General features: G+C 42.0%; 2 protein-coding genes across 4 annotated transcripts in view; both read right to left on the bottom strand.

Moving 5' to 3' along the window:
- The window catches only part of LOC134225588 (small ribosomal subunit protein uS12m), a 124,454-nt gene that overhangs the window by 61,274 nt on the left and 46,977 nt on the right, over window positions 1-16,203 (bottom strand). The gene's annotated exons all lie outside the window — the stretch shown is intronic.
- LOC134225586 (E3 ubiquitin-protein ligase NRDP1) overlaps window positions 14,956-16,203 on the bottom strand; it is a 40,518-nt gene continuing 39,270 nt past the window's right edge. For all 3 annotated transcript variants that reach the window (XM_062705781.1, XM_062705780.1, XM_062705782.1), the window contains exon 5: window positions 14,956-16,098. In XM_062705781.1, the coding sequence (XP_062561765.1) occupies window positions 15,995-16,098 (104 nt within the window). In that variant the 3' untranslated portion in view covers window positions 14,956-15,994. The remainder of the gene's footprint in view (window positions 16,099-16,203) is intronic.

A 16,203-nucleotide genomic window follows, 5' to 3' on the forward strand; every position in this document is an offset into this window, starting at 1 on the left:
AGTCAATTTGTCCGGCAGTGCAACACACCATTTTCTTCATAACTTTTGAACGCAATGACCGATCGTTATTAATCGTATTACATATATTCAATAGTGATCATCTAGGGTTTGTCCCTCGTCGAATGCAACTTGTTGCGAAAAAAAATCGTTCTAGAATTACTGTATGAAAAGTAGTTAATGTTTTTCGGTTTTCGTGTGGGCACGTCGACTCACTCGAGACAAGTATGAGACACTAAAGGCGGTGAGTTCAGTGCGTATTTTCTCTTGTTTCGGACAGCAGAACGATCGCGTGATCTGCCGAAATATTGTGTTCTGTATTGCGCGGCTGGTAATAACCCGAGTAACACACATGTTGTAGATCAGTTATTTTGTTGTAGAAAGGGAAAATTTTGTTCTTGTCCTGTCGTGTTTCTCCAGTAAGCAGAGCGATTAACCGATCGTCGAAATTTAGTTTTGTTTTGTGCGAAAGCAAAACGATCGGCCGGTCACCGAAATTTTGTTTTGCATTGTGCGGGTGAGTAAGTTAATCAGAAAGTGAAAACTTAGTTCGCATTCAGTTGTGTAGTGCGGTCGATAATTTAAATAATTAGCGTTCGTTCGATTGTTTTTGTTTTAAATCAAACTATGTATATGCTATACACGGCAGACCGTTTACCAAAACGAACCCTGCCACACTCCCTACCCCATATATCCAACATCCCAGTCATTCCTCGTGGAAGTGCAGATCAGAGACGATGGTATTATATAGAGACACGCGGAGAGAATAGAAGCAATTCTGGCTTCACGGCCAGCAGACAAAAAAAATATGTGCGATCGGCAACATAAAAATTTGTGAGAAATTGATTTGACTCTTGTGATGTGAGCAGTTATTTCGTTTGCTCCAACTACATATTTTCTCTTCTTTAGCACCATTTCCTTATTCAGCAATAAATATGATTAAATACCATTTACAAATTTGCTATGAGAACTCTGAAAACATCTTCATTTACTGAACTTTTCAAACTTTTTTATAATTTCTATCATGTTGATTACAATACCTGTTGGTTGCGCCCCGTCGATAAGTTCAGCATCTGTTCCGACTGTCAATCTATCAACTGACGGTTGAACTCAACCACACCCGCCGACATGCAAGGGATCGTCGCGCGATAGATATCACAAAGAGTAATAAAGACAAAACAAACCACAAGGTCTGAAGTAAATTGTTGGCAAGTGTTAAATTACTAAATTTGCTTAAACTACTCTCTTAAACCTACTTTCTATATCTAGTATTGCTTATACGCTAATTATATATACTTAAGTACTACATATAATTGTAAAGGTGAGAATTAAGTGTTAAGTGCAATCATATTCTTATCCTATGTATTTTCTTAACCTAGAAAGTGAACTACTAGCAGTACTAGGTGAATACTTAACAAGTTATATTTGCTTTCTACTAGCCGCAGCTCTGAAAAGGTGAGCAAAACTTAGTACAATCTAAAACATAATCCTAAAGCCTAATATAAATATGTACATGCATAGGTTTCTACGGGTTCATACTTGCAAGCATATTTACTGTGATGCTGTACCGTCAATAGGTGAAATTTTGTACTCTAAAAACAGCAGAATCACTAAAAGTAAGATGAATTTACATAACTATTGAAATTAAGCCTAACTACTTATACATATTTTCTCGTTAGGAATTTTATAACTTTCGCCAAGAAATAAACTTATTTGGAAGGAAGTTCATAGAATTTTGATTCGCAGTCGTTGGGAGCAACATCTTATAAAATTCTTTTACGGTGTGGCTTTAAAATGTCGAAGAAATCCACCAACTCCGGACGGGCAGCTATCACAACTGGTACGACAGACGATGCAGCAGGTAACGTTGTCGGCACAGTTGAGACCGCGACGACACCGGTCATCGCAGGCCAAGTCCCCAGCAAATCGCAGGTAAATTCGAACCTAGCTCCATCGGTACTTAGAATAGGTTGTGCCGGAGCATACAATAAAGCTCGTAAAACGGAGGCCCACGTCAAGAATTTAACCCAACCCGTGCCCAACGTGAAACGAAATTCGGTACGCGATGTCAGAAGGAAACAAGATTTCCATTGTCAGTTGTGTAGTGAGCGTGACAGTGATCAAATGGTGCAGTGTGATGGTGATGGTTGTGAGCAGTGGTTTCATTACGAGTGTGTCGATGTTACTGATGACGTGGCGAACGTGTCCTGGATCTGCCCTATTTACAAAACAGCAAAGAATTCAACACCAACTGCGATTAACCCCCCTATCAGTATCATCATCCAGCGTAATGAGCAGCAGCAAGCTCAAATCGTGCCAGCTAAAAAGGATACTGGCACAAGGCGACCGGAGAGTAAAGCAAGTTCAAACGGGAGCGAAACAAGAAGGATAAGGGATTTGGAAATGAAGCAGCTTGAAGAGCAGTTTGAGATGGAGAAGCGCTACCTCGAGCGAAAGTACCAATTGTTGAAGGAGTACGGAAGCGAGACGTCTACCGAGGCTGGTGATCTTGAAGACAACGCATCGAAAATCGAGCAGTGGTTATCAGAGACAGAACGTCATGGTGAAGATTCTGGATTAGCGGTAGAGGATGCAGATGGGCAAACGCCGAATCCATCGGAAAGGCCCGAGGAGCACCAAGCTCCGGATGTTATTCAGCGTCAGCAAAATCCACCAATTCTTCGCAACAATCGCTTCGATCAGGGTTACCAGAGTGAATATTCTCCGCAGTGTATCCGCCCAGCAAACCAACCGCCCGTGCAATCGAATCATGGTGCAATGCACAATCGTTTTGCGCAAAATTCTTGTCCACCGTTAGCTGCACAGCCGCAGTCTAGCTCAGCAGGTCCGCGGATACGGTTTGAAGCCCTGCCACCAGATGGGACATTGTTCCTTCCAGCGGTGACGCCAGAAGTTTGCTTCAATCAGCGTCAACAACAAGCAAGAGAAGCAGATGCACGTTCGTTCAATGCGTTCGCATCGGAACTGAATCCAATCATGCAACGCAACGGTCAGCTTAACGATATGTATAATCACGCACGCATACAGCAAGCATGTGGAGCCAGACCATCATTCGCCCCATCGATGAATTTTGGTACCCTGGATGAGGACAACCAATTCATTCCTGGCCAGCGCTCGACTCCGGTTCGATTGGAGCCTCCGAGACTAAGTACGTCAGCCAGAAATGCCGAGGAGGCCGTCTGCATTCTTAATCGAAGTCAAATTGCAGCACGACAGGCGGTGTCAAAGGATCTGCCCGAGTTCAGTGGGCAGCTGGAAGAGTGGCCTCTATTTTACTCCATGTTCAACTCGTCGACGCAGATGTGCGGATTCACGAATGAGGAGAACATACTGAGACTACGTAGATGTTTGAAAGGAAAAGCGCTGGAGGCAGTGCGATGTGAGCTACTTCATCCGACAAACGTAGCGGATGTGATGTCCACGCTGAAAATGCTTTACGGACGTCCAGAAGCAATCGTACAATCGATCATAAAGAAGATTAGGAATCTACCTTCACCGAACATGGAGAAACTTGAAACGGTGGTAAATTTTGCTCTAACTGTGAAGAACATGGTTGCTACAATCAGAGCATGTGAAGTCGACGACTTTATCTTCAACGCCTCCCTGCGTTGCGAGCTAGTAGAGCGGCTGCCGTCACTATTAAGACTAGACTGAGCGAGCTATTTCCGGAATATGCCAAACCCAAACCTCGTCACCTTCAGTTCTTGGCTGTATACCGTAGCAGAAGATGCAAGTGCGGTTATGGTGGACACGGGTCGCGATCAACGAAACCGTGGTGCTAAAAAGGATGGGTTCCTTAACTTTCATTCCGAGTCAACTGCAAGTAGAGTGCTTGAATTGTCCAACAAATCGAAATCGTCCGTTGCAAAGGAGCCGAATAAGGATCGGTGTTTAATTTGTAAAGGAAGTTGTCCTTCCGTAGCAAAGTGCAAGCGTTTCGAGGATTTCAGCTATGATTCCAAATGGGCAACTGTAAAGGAGTGTAAGCTGTGCCGGAAATGCTTGCGAAAGCACAATGGGTCATGCAAGCAATCGAAACAGTGCGGAACAAACGGATGTGAATTTCTGCATCATCCTCTGTTGCACAATGCGAGGAAACATGAAACTCAAGGGCTCCGCGACCAAATCAGAGATCCCTAACAATTCTCAATCAGAGACGAGCGGAACTGACCATAGCTGTAACGTCCATCAAGGTCAATCTGAAATCCTTTTTAGAATCGTTCCGGTCATGCTGTATGGGCCTAAGAAGACGATACGCACATACGCGTTCGTTGACGACGGATCTGAGCTCACATTCATTGAGCAGAGCCTCTCTAATGAGTTAGGGTGCAGGGACCAACGAAATCGCTTTGTTTGAAGTGGACGGGCGGAACGCAAAAATGGAGAACCAGTCACAACGAGTCAACCAGCAGATATCCGGCGTGCATAACTCGAAGAAATACGAGTTGTCAGGTGTCTCCACGATGCCTCCATTGCAAATTCCTCCACAAACTATGATGCTCGCGGAACTCCAAAAGAAATACCCGTACTTGACAGGGCTGCCTCTCGAGTCATACCACGACGTCAGTCCCCGAATCCTTATTGGTCTGGACAACGCTAGACTTGGTCATACTATCAAGAGCCGTGAAGGAAAGGACCATGAACCTATCGCCGTTAAGACACGCCTAGGCTGGATCGTCTTTGGAAATAGCACCAGCCAGGAGAATGCTGAACGGTATGTGAACTACCACAGCACCCAAGTATGCGAATGTAACCGAGATTCAGACGAAGACCTTCATAAAGGTGTTAAGGCTTACTTCTCGCTCGATAGCCTCGGTGTCGTAAAATCGGACAAGGCGTTGGTTTCGCAGCAGGATCAACGAGCACAAATGCTCTTAGAAACACTTTACTCGACGCATAGATGGCCGATACGAATCAGGCCTTCTGTGGAAGTACGAGGATGTCCGACTCCCGGATAGCAAAGCAATGGCACTGAGGCGGTGGAAGTGTTTAAAAAATCGCTTGAACAAAGACCCCGTGTTATCCGAAGCATTAAATGCGAAAATCACCGATCACATTAGCAAGGGCTACATAAGGAAGTTAACAGTGGAAGAGCAACAAAATCCACGTTCCCGCGTGTGGTATCTTCCTATTTTTCCGGTGGTCAACCCAAACAAACCGGGCAAGATGAGACTCGTGTGGGATGCCGCAGCCACTGCCCACGGAGTGTCACTCAATACCTTTTTGCTGAAAGGACCTGACCAGCTGGTATCTATTCTATCCGTGCTGCTACAGTTCCGAGAGTTTCGCGTAGCAGTGTGTGGTGATCTCCGCGAGATGTTCCATCAGGTAATGATACATGAAACCGACCAACACTGCCAGCGCTTCTTCTGGATGGACGACAACCAAGCGACGGAGCCGAGTATCTACGTAGTTCAAGTGATGACCTTTGGTGCTTCCTGCTCGCCTAGCATAGCACAATACGTGAAGAATTCTAACGCTAAACGGTTCGAGCGAGATTACCCGGAAGCTGTGAACGCTATCGTCAAACGGCACTACGTGGACGATATGCTCGTGAGCGTAGAATCCGAGGAGGAAGCAATCCAGCTTGTAAAGGACGTGAAACAGATCCACGCATCGGCCGGTTTCGAAATGCGGAACTGGATATCGAACTCTCGTAACGTCCTGGAAGCGGTTAATGAGGATACGACGAAGGAGAAAAATCTCGACATCGGCGAGGAAAGTATCTCTGAAAAGGTGCTAGGCATGTGGTGGGATACGATGAAAGACTGTTTCACCTACAAGGTCTCCACACGATATGACGAAGAACTCATCTCAGGGAATCGTCGTCCAACGAAAAGAGAAGTTCTACGTACGCTAATGATGGTGTACGACCCATTAGGACTCATCGCACACGTTATGATGTTTTTGAAAGTGCTACTCCAGGAGGTCTGGCGAACATCAGTAGGCTGGGATGACCCGATTGAAGATCCGCAGTATGAGAAATGGTTGGCATGGCTTGCGATCTTCCCGCAGATAGCAACAATTGAAATCCCACGCTGCTATCGAACTCTAACACCCAGTGGAATAGCTACCGTAGTACAAATGCATACTTTCGTCGATGCAAGCGAAAATGGCTGCTGCAGCAGTGTATCTACGGTTCAAGAACGCTGATACTGTTGAATGCGCATTGGTTAGCGCGAAAACAAGAGTTGCGCCGCTTAAGTTCTTGTCAATTCCTCGGTCCGAGCTTCAAGCTGCAGTAATCGGCGTGCGATTAGCTGATACAATATCAAAATCACTTTCAATCCACGTCAGTCAACGGATGTTTTGGACGGATTCCAAAGATGTACTCTGTTGGCTCCACTCCGATCATAGACGATACAACCAATTTGTCGCATTCCGTGTCAGCGAAATCCTTGAGACGACGGATGTTTTTGAGTGGCGATGGGTACCGACGAAACATAATGTCGCTGACGAAGGAACGAAGTGGAAACGAGCCCCGAACTTAGCCAGTGACAGCCGCTGGTTTCGTGGGCCAAAGTTCCTTGTCCTCGACGAAGAAAACTGGCCCGTGAATCCGTTTCCTGGAGGAAATACCGAGATAGAGCTTCGACCACATCTACTATTCCACACAAAACCTATTGATCCGGTAATTGATCCACACGACTTCTCAAAATGGACCGACCTGCTACGCGTAACCGCGTACGTTCTGCGATACATGAACAATCTGAAGCGCAACTGTCATGGAAAACCACGAGTGTCTGGACCACTAACAAGAAAGGATTACGTCGACGCAGAAAACCATCTGTTCCGCCGTACTCAGTCCACCGCTTTCTCAGACGAGATAGCTATCCTCTTGAAGAACCGTTCGTTGACGAACCCAGTTAAAACGATTTCCAAATCTAGCTTGCTATATCAATGGTGTGCCTTTCTGGACGAAAACGACGTGCTTCGTGTAAACGGTCGAACAAAAGCATGTGTATTCATCGATCGCAACGCAGCCGAACCAATAATTCTACCCCGTGATCATCCTGTAACGCGCCTCATCATTTCTGACGTTCACGAGCGGTTCAATCACCAGAATCACGAAACAGTTTTGAACGAGATACTACAACGCTACCGTATTCCTCGTTTGAAAGCAGCGTACAACAAGATCCGGAAAGACTGTCAAAAATGCAAAATAATGTATGCCAAACCACAGCCTCCCGCAATGGGTGACCTTCCTCCAGCCCGCCTATCCGCCTTTACTCGCCCTTTCACCCACATGGGAGTGGACTACTTCGGTCCGATGTTGGTGTCGGTTGGAAGACGCACTGAGAAACGGTGGGGGGTTCTCGCCACATGCTTAACCACTCGCGCCATCCACTTGCAGATCGCTCACACACTGACCACAGATTCCTGCATAATGGCCATCCGAAACATCATGGCCAGAAGGGGTGTTCCTGCAATGATCTACAGCGACCGTGGAACCAATTTCCGAGCTGCGAGCAAGGAGTTGCAAAGCGTAACCAAACTGGAACCACAATGCCCTTATGAAAGAATTTACATCGAGCCGCACTGAGTGGTCCTTCAACCCGCCTGTCACGCCCCACATGGGTGGAGCGTGGGAGCGTTTGATCCGGAGTGTCAAACAGAACCTGGAACGATTACAGCCAAGCAGGCTTCCGACCCATGAAACACTGGAGAATACGTTGATAGAGATCGAGAACATTATCAACTCTCGTCCTCTAACTAACATTCCCGTTGATAGCGACGATTCCCTGGTGTTGACTCCCAATCATTTTCTGGTGGGGTCAGCCAACGGCCTGAGATCGTGGGTCCCTCTGGACGACAGTGGGTCATTGCTTAAGAATAGTTGGAAGCAGTCGCAGATGATGGCGGACGCCTTCTGGAAGCTATGGGTTCGGGACTATTTACCTACGATTACTCGTAGAACTAAATGGTTCGACGCGGTGAAGCCGATAACAGTTGGAGATTTGGTCATCATCGTGGATTCGAAGCTACCCCGAAATAGTTGGCCGAAAGGCCGAGTGATAGCCACATGTCCAGCTAGGGATGGTCAAGTAAGATGGGCAACCGTGCAGACTGCATCTGGAGGTATTTACGAGCGACCAGTCCTTAGCTGTACTCGACGTAGGCGTGGAAACGAATACGCTTCAACTGAAGCTTTCGCGCATTCCAATCTATCAACTGACGGTTGAACTCAACCACACCCGCCGACATGCAAGGGATCGTCGCGCGATAGATATCACAAAGAGTAATAAAGACAAAACAAACCACAAGGTCTGAAGTAAATTGTTGGCAAGTGTTAAACTACTCTCTTAAACCTACTTTCTATATCTAGTATTGCTTATACGCTAATTATATATACTTAAGTACTACATATAATTGTAAAGGTGAGAATTAAGTGTTAAGTGCAATCATATTCTTATCCTATGTATTTTCTTAACCTAGAAAGTGAACTACTAGCAGTACTAGGTGAATACTTAACAAGTTATATTTGCTTTCTACTAGCCGCAGCTCTGAAAAGGTGAGCAAAACTTAGTACAATCTAAAACATAATCCTAAAGCCTAATATAAATATGTACATGCATAGGTTTCTACGGGTTCATACTTGCAAGCATATTTACTGTGATGCTGTACCGTCAATAGGTGAAATTTTGTACTCTAAAAACAGCAGAATCACTAAAAGTAAGATGAATTTACATAACTATTGAAATTAAGCCTAACTACTTATACATATTTTCTCGTTAGGAATTTTATAACTTTCGCCAAGAAATAAACTTATTTGGAAGGAAGTTCATAGAATTTTGATTCGCAGTCGTTGGGAGCAACAATACCTATCTTTCATTTAGTACCGATTGGTAATGTTTGTTTACTTTGCTCGTTTGGTACCGCGTTTGACGGTTCGCTTGGTACTTTCGGCTTCACTGTTTGCGGGTCTCTATCTATAAAAACCCTAATTTATCCCCAAGTGGTGATTATGCCTTTCTCGATTCGATATGTTGGATTCGAATTAATGTTGTAACTGCTGTGCTAATTGCCTACATCTTGGCGGTTAAAATATTTGATGCAACTCTATCACGCTGCTTATAAATTACTCAATAATTGAGTAATTTTTAAGCAATTATTATGAGAGTAATGGATTGCGTCATGGCTAAATTGATTAATGACTTAAAGTGTGCATGTAAACAGCGTATTTGTTAAAAGAAAAATAGAAATATTATTCAAATCGAATGAGTTATTAGCAAACAAAAACAATAGTGTCCAACTAGGAAAGTTTCTCCGTCGAATGAAACTAGTTGCACTCGAATCGGTCAAGTCCTTCTATATGGAACGTGTTTAACAATAACACACACACACACACACACACACACACACACACACACACACACACACACACACACACACACACACACACACACACACACACACACACACACACACACACACACACACACACACACACACACACACACACACACACACACACACACACACACACACACACACACACACACACACACACACACACACACACACACACACACACACACACACACACACACACACACACACACACACACACACACACACACACACACACACACACACACACACACACACACACACACACACACACACACACACACACACACACACACACACACAGTCAGACATGTGCTCAGTTTTCGAGCTGAGTCGATTGGTATATAACACTATGGGTCTCTGAGCCTTCTATCAAAATTTGGCTTTTTGAGGAAATTATAGCCTTCTGGTACAACTTTGTTGTACGAGAAAGGCAAAACGTCTCTGGTGCAGATGACTCGTCGGCTTCTATCAAAGCGAGTATCACGTCAACAATTTCCTACCTATTCTTCAATTGACCTGCATTTACGTTATAATTCTTTCTTCAAGATATCCAAAGTAGCCCCACCCCAAAGTAGCTGCCAAAAGAAGCTTCCCACGGTACTCAATAGTCGGAGGGAATGCATTGTCTATTGACCATCCATCTATCGCGAGCAGTGGATCGTCGGATTTACAACAAACCGTGAGTTCCCATGGAGTCTCTATTTCTGCAATGTGCTCAGGCACGAGCGGTGTTGTAAAAAATGGCATTGGCATTCTTTTCTTCAAATATTTTTTTAGAAGCGCGATATCAAATTATATAGTGTAACGAACTTATAGCGCTGAGGAGTAGCAAATCTGTAGCGTCTAACTAACAGGACAGCAATTAATATGTAGTGTGAGAGGTAAAATGTCATTCAAATCACATTATTTCAAATGATAAGTGACATTTACGAAAAAATCCATTCTCAAGCCTCAGATGTTTATATTTATATCAATGTACCTTCGATTAAAAATGAAGGACCACTCAAGTGTGGTCAAATTAGTCAAATGACATGCAGATTACCTTTTACAACATTAGTCATCAGCAAAAAAAAAAAATCGGGGTCTTCTAAAACTCCTAAACACAATTCAGCGTCCCAGAAATCCAGAATTACAATATGATCAATTTGTCAGGTCAAAAGATGTTTTATCAAATATCGTGTGAAAATCAACAAACAATTACACGATAACTTAAATATTATTAGGATATAAGGCCGTTACAAATATTTAATAAAACTCCTCGGATTTGTTAAAGAATGTTTTGAAAATCCTCAAAATTATCCGAATTTTATTTTGTTGCCCCTTTAAAATATTATTTTTTGGCAAAAAAAAAATCCGAGGGGGAGACAAAATAGATTTTAAATATTTGTATCGGCCTAATGTGTATCCCAAAATATTGCTTACTCACATAAAAAACATTAGCATTTTATATTTATCCAATCAATTTCAGAAAATTCTAAAATTGCAATTTTCGAGAGAGCGTTAATATAAATCCGCGATTTTCGCAACAATTTTCAAAGAACCGCGATTTTCGCGACTGGAAGAGGAAATCCGCGACAAATCCGCGAAAAGCACGAAAACCGCGAAAATGAAAAAATATTGTTAGTATTACGGAGAAAAAGAAAAATTTGGATTGATCCGCGGAAATAACGCGCAGTCAGCTATCTCCGCATAGAGGAAATGTTGCATAGCAAGCATTGAGTAATTCATGTTTCTGCTTGTTGACAGTAAGCTTTGTTTTGCATTTATCATTGGATTGTACGTTTTCGTTTAGTCTATAAATTATTAACTAAAATTGATAAATTTCAAAACCATTAATTGGATTGTCCAGTGTGGGCCAAGCTCATCTTGCTATTTAATGCGAGAGTTATCCTCTATTCCTTGGGACTTCCAGTGCCTGTTGAGTGTTGGTTGTTGCAGTGAAGATGCTCAAAATATCATCGGATAACGAATGTGTATGAAACATTGTAAGAACTGGGTGTGTTTAATAGTTCATAATCATAAATAAGGCTTGTAACGTTCTGAAAATCGATATGCGTCTATACATTTTTTCATATCAACTTCCAATAAGATTAACTCGATAACTTCGATAACTCAACGTTTTTCGATTTGGATAAAATAGAGTACAGACCATCAGGACAACAAATCGAATGGAATAAGTGAGTGGTCCTTCGAGATACCTATTTACAAAAGTGTTTTATGGAAAATAAAACAAACATGTTCAAACTTTTCAATGTTTTCAATAAAAAATGTGTCCACTTCGTAGAAGATTCTGACAACGTTTTGTGACTACATGATTTGGAAATTCTTCGGGAACATACCGAAATGTTGATTTCGTGTAGATATGCAATAGAGCGTCAACATCTTCCCTTTTATGTGAACCGCAGATAAAATACAACAGAATTTCTTCTGTATCTGAACATCAGGAAAATCTTCCGTACGGATATCGGTGAATGATAATAAGATATATAAGACACTTCAGTCAGCACAAGTTTCAGAGCTTTTTAATTCAAATAGAATTCATACTGATGTTAGCTTAGATTAGATTCATACTGATGTTATTATTTAAATTCGCCATAAAACACTTTCCAATGACAGAATAATTCGGATACACAAGCACGTGATATCATGGACGACTATGATCATTTGGGTGGGAGATTTACTGGTAAGCGCGCTAGAATTTCCCTGGAATCCAAATGTTTCTTGCAATGCGTAATAAAATAAAAATTAGTGTTAGTAGCTTTCAAGGATGTTATCGATCATTTAGTAATCTGCCTTCGATCATTTAGTAGTTTTTCAATAACTCATTCCAGAGGCTAAATTTCAACATGTGTTGTATGGTGGACAATGGTGGTGGTATAGTATGGTGCAAAGGTTTTCTACAACTCTCCTTAACAGGTGGGGCTACCCCGTTTGGCATAAAGTCATTTGGCATAAAGCCGTTTGGCATAAAGTCGTTTGGCATAATGGTCATTTGGCATAATAGTCGTTTGGCATCATGGTCGTTTGGCATAACGTAATGAAAATGATCTTATTTTCAATAATCATATTCTTTACGGAACTTAAGGCTGGACTTCAACATAGACTTCTTGATATTGACAATAAAAAAGGCGCATGCTTTCAAAGAAGGCATCATCAACTCTTTTGCATTATTCCGAGCAATCGCGTAATATAAAAGAATGAATGATCTCCTTTTGCATTGCACCGAGCAAATGGTCCCTTCAAAGAAAGGCATCATCAACTTTTTGGATTATCCTGAGCAATCGCGTATATTAAAAGAAGGAATGATCTCCTTTGCATTGCACCAAACAAACGCGTGCTTCAAAAGAAGGCATCATAAACTCTTTTGCATTATGCCGAGCAATCGCGTAATTTAACCCTTAAAGGCGCAAGGCGATTTTTTTTAGAAATCGTCGGGAATATTTTTAACGTAAATAACCATTGAAATTATTAACATTGAACGTATTTTCGGTTTGTTGTTTTAAAACAACATTGCGCATTTAAGGGTTAAAAGAAGGAATGATCTTCCATTTTGCATTGCTCCGAACAAACGTGTGCTTTAAAAGAAGGCATCATCAACTCTTTTTCATCATCCCGAGCAATCGCGTAATATAAAAAAGGAATTATCTCTCCTTTCGCATTGCACTAACAACAAGCAGTATCCTCCCCTTTCGCATTGCATCGAGCAAACGCGTGCTTTAAAAGAAGGCATCATCAACACTTTCGCATTGCACCGAGCAAACGCGTGCTTTAAAAGAAGAAAAATCTTTTTTGCATTGCTCCGAACAAACGCGGCTTTTAAAGAAGGCATCATTAGCTCTTATTTATTGTCCCGAGCTATTGCGTAATTTAAAAGAAGGAGTATCCTCCCCTTTCGCATTGCACCGAGCAAACGCGTGATTTAAAAGAAAGGCCACATCACGTGTTTCGTCTATCTCGAGCGACCGTTTGATTTAAAAAATGATGCGAACAAAAATTCAATAAAATAGAATTACTTTTACTTACACTTTTTGGGGAATAATACGTTCTGAGGAATTAGTAAATATATTCTGGGAAAAAGATTCAAATGGTACGATTTTCGACAGACAGTTTTCTGGGAAATTGTAATGAACCTAAATCCTTGATAAGAATATCAATTATTAAAGTGTAACCATCTAAACTGAAAGAACAGACTATGTGCAAATGAAGGGAAAAATCATATTGTAATTATAACCTACATAAATGCGAATAACAACTTTGCTGAAAGAATTGTCATTTTTCTGAGTACATATTGTTTTTAATCAATTATGCCAAACGACCATTATGCCAAACGGCTATTATGCCAAACGACTATTATGCCAAATTAGTTTATGCCAAACGACTTTATGCCAAACGGCTTTATGCCAAACGGCGTACCCCCTTAACAGGCCTATGTTCGAATTCCACTGCTAAAGGAGTTACGATGATAGTTGCTATACTTATACTAAATGATTACAAAATATGCAATCATTTAGTCTAAGTTACTGCTACTAGCGTTTTAGCTCCGTTATTAATGAAATTCAAACAACGAACTGTTAGGCAGAGTTGTAGATAAACCTTTGCACATGAATTCCACCATACAACACATTTTGAAATTTAGCCTCTGGAATGAGTTATTGAAAAACTACTAAATGATCGAAGGCAGATTACTAAATGATCGATAACATCCTTGGTAGCGTTAGTGTTTTTGTAAATTTGAATTGTATAACAGTAGTGTGGGTACAAAGAGGAGACATGTTGAACATTAGTGGGTGCAACAACACGACATGCAGGCGCGCGCAAATCGAGGAACAAAATGGGGTGGTAATAAAAAGAAAATTCCCATCTTGGGAGTGATTGAGGCGCAATCAGATTCCGCCATCCCCTTAATTCTGGCTTGTGTGCTTCGGATCGAAAGAAGTAATTTTTCCAAGTGTCCTAGTGATAGAGTGAGTGGTAGAAATACGGGTGTGTTATTAAGTTCGATCAGGTACATGCATAGTTTAGTGCAACCCGACTTAAATTAACTTAAAACTAACGTAAAACTAATGACTAGTTGCGTTAAGTACGGCATTTGATGAAAGTTTTCCCGTTAACCTCACAGGGCCTTTTGTGTGCCAAACTACGGTTGGCGAAGCACACGATCGACCTAGTGGTCCCTAGCTGGCCACTACGCTTAAACCGTAAAAGACATCTAAACGCGCTAGCCGTGCGCGGCTATGATACGCCAAAGAGCAATTCCTCGGGCCCGAACCGGTGCCCTAACCGATAAAGAGGACTCCTCTCGGCAGAGTCATTCCGGTATCGTCCTGGGCTCTACCCATGTAAGCCAAAGAGGGAAGACGCCAGCGAGAAGCAGATCGCACCGTCAAGCCAAGACGATCCATCAGCTTTTCCTTCCGACTATTACCACAACCCTCCCTTCGGAGGCCAATGATAATGATCCGGAATTGCAAAAAATATTTTTACAGTACTGTTTGCACATTTATCCAACGAAAACTGCCATTAAGCGTTGCAGTGCGCATCAACAACGGAAGAATGTTTCGGATCTTTGGCGCAGTGATACGATTTTTTCATCGAAGTGGTCTTTATTCTTTCTGCAGAATACACTACAAGCATTAGAATTAAACTTAAGAAGCTAAAAAAAGATCAATGCAACTAGCTTCTCCACGTCCTTCTCAGCGCAATTGAGAAATTTCTTCTCTTCCTCCTATCTAATATCCTTTTTAAGTCCGCTAGTCATGAATCAAAACTAAAACCTAATCTTACATAGATCCGAGAAAAGTTATAGATTTTTAGGCGATTATCACTAGCAAAAAAAAACTTTTGGCAATTCCTAATAGTATCGATTGGTTTGCAATTTTTTATTACTCCAATCAAACAAATTTTGATTCGTAAAACGAACGCTGAGACTTTGATTTCAAACCAGCACGCAAAATGTGACCACATTCTGCAATCTTGCTTCACTTCCTCATTCGCTTTACCAAACACGCGCGCTCACAGCACTAGTAGAGCAAGATGCTTCCATTTCTGTTTCAAATAAGGGGGATTCCAAATCCAGAGATCATTTTCATTACTTTCATTCGATTCGACTTCTTGTTTTACACATACACTGACTGATATGATTCAAAGTGAGTTTTGTTTTGTGTTATCAAATTGTGAATTAAGAAGAAAATAGTACATTATTGCATGAATTCAAAAGGCATTGAAACTAAAACTGGGTCACTACACATTTGCGATATATTGGCAAGAGGTTTTGACACTTCGGAATTTCGACGCATTTGAGCCCCGCAATGTGATTGTGCTATTTTTGTCATTAAACTTAAATTGTGCTCTCCGTTCATTCGAAAAATGGCACCGAAGCAGTCAAAACATTTTACGCATAATACGAGTCACAGTAGAAAAGGGTGAGGAGTTTGTAAATTTTCCTCGCATTTAACGGTGGTGGCAAGTGGTCATCTGTCTATTTCTGGGGTTGGTGTTTCCATGTCCGAATCTCAGTATTTCCAAGAAGCAGATGTCGTGTATCTTTTTTTTGCACGTTCTCACTGAGCAGCATCACAACAAGCATTCGTCGGTATTTCCGTTCCACAGATGTGCGACTATCTTACTCTATTCCATGAGCAAATATCATGACCAGGCCCGGTTCCACCATTACGTCCTCGGACATGTGGGTATTGTCGCAGTGCAGTACGAGGACGGCTTGTTTTCCTGTAAATGATAAATGTTAATTTAATTTATACTTAGTACTGTAGGAAGTTCATATTGACTCCGGAATCAGGTAACATTAGCCACGTAAATTAACTCTCCCTGAGA

This window comes from Armigeres subalbatus, chromosome 3 (genome assembly GCF_024139115.2).
Source record: "Armigeres subalbatus isolate Guangzhou_Male chromosome 3, GZ_Asu_2, whole genome shotgun sequence".
NCBI classification, from domain to species: Eukaryota; Metazoa; Arthropoda; class Insecta; order Diptera; family Culicidae; genus Armigeres; species Armigeres subalbatus.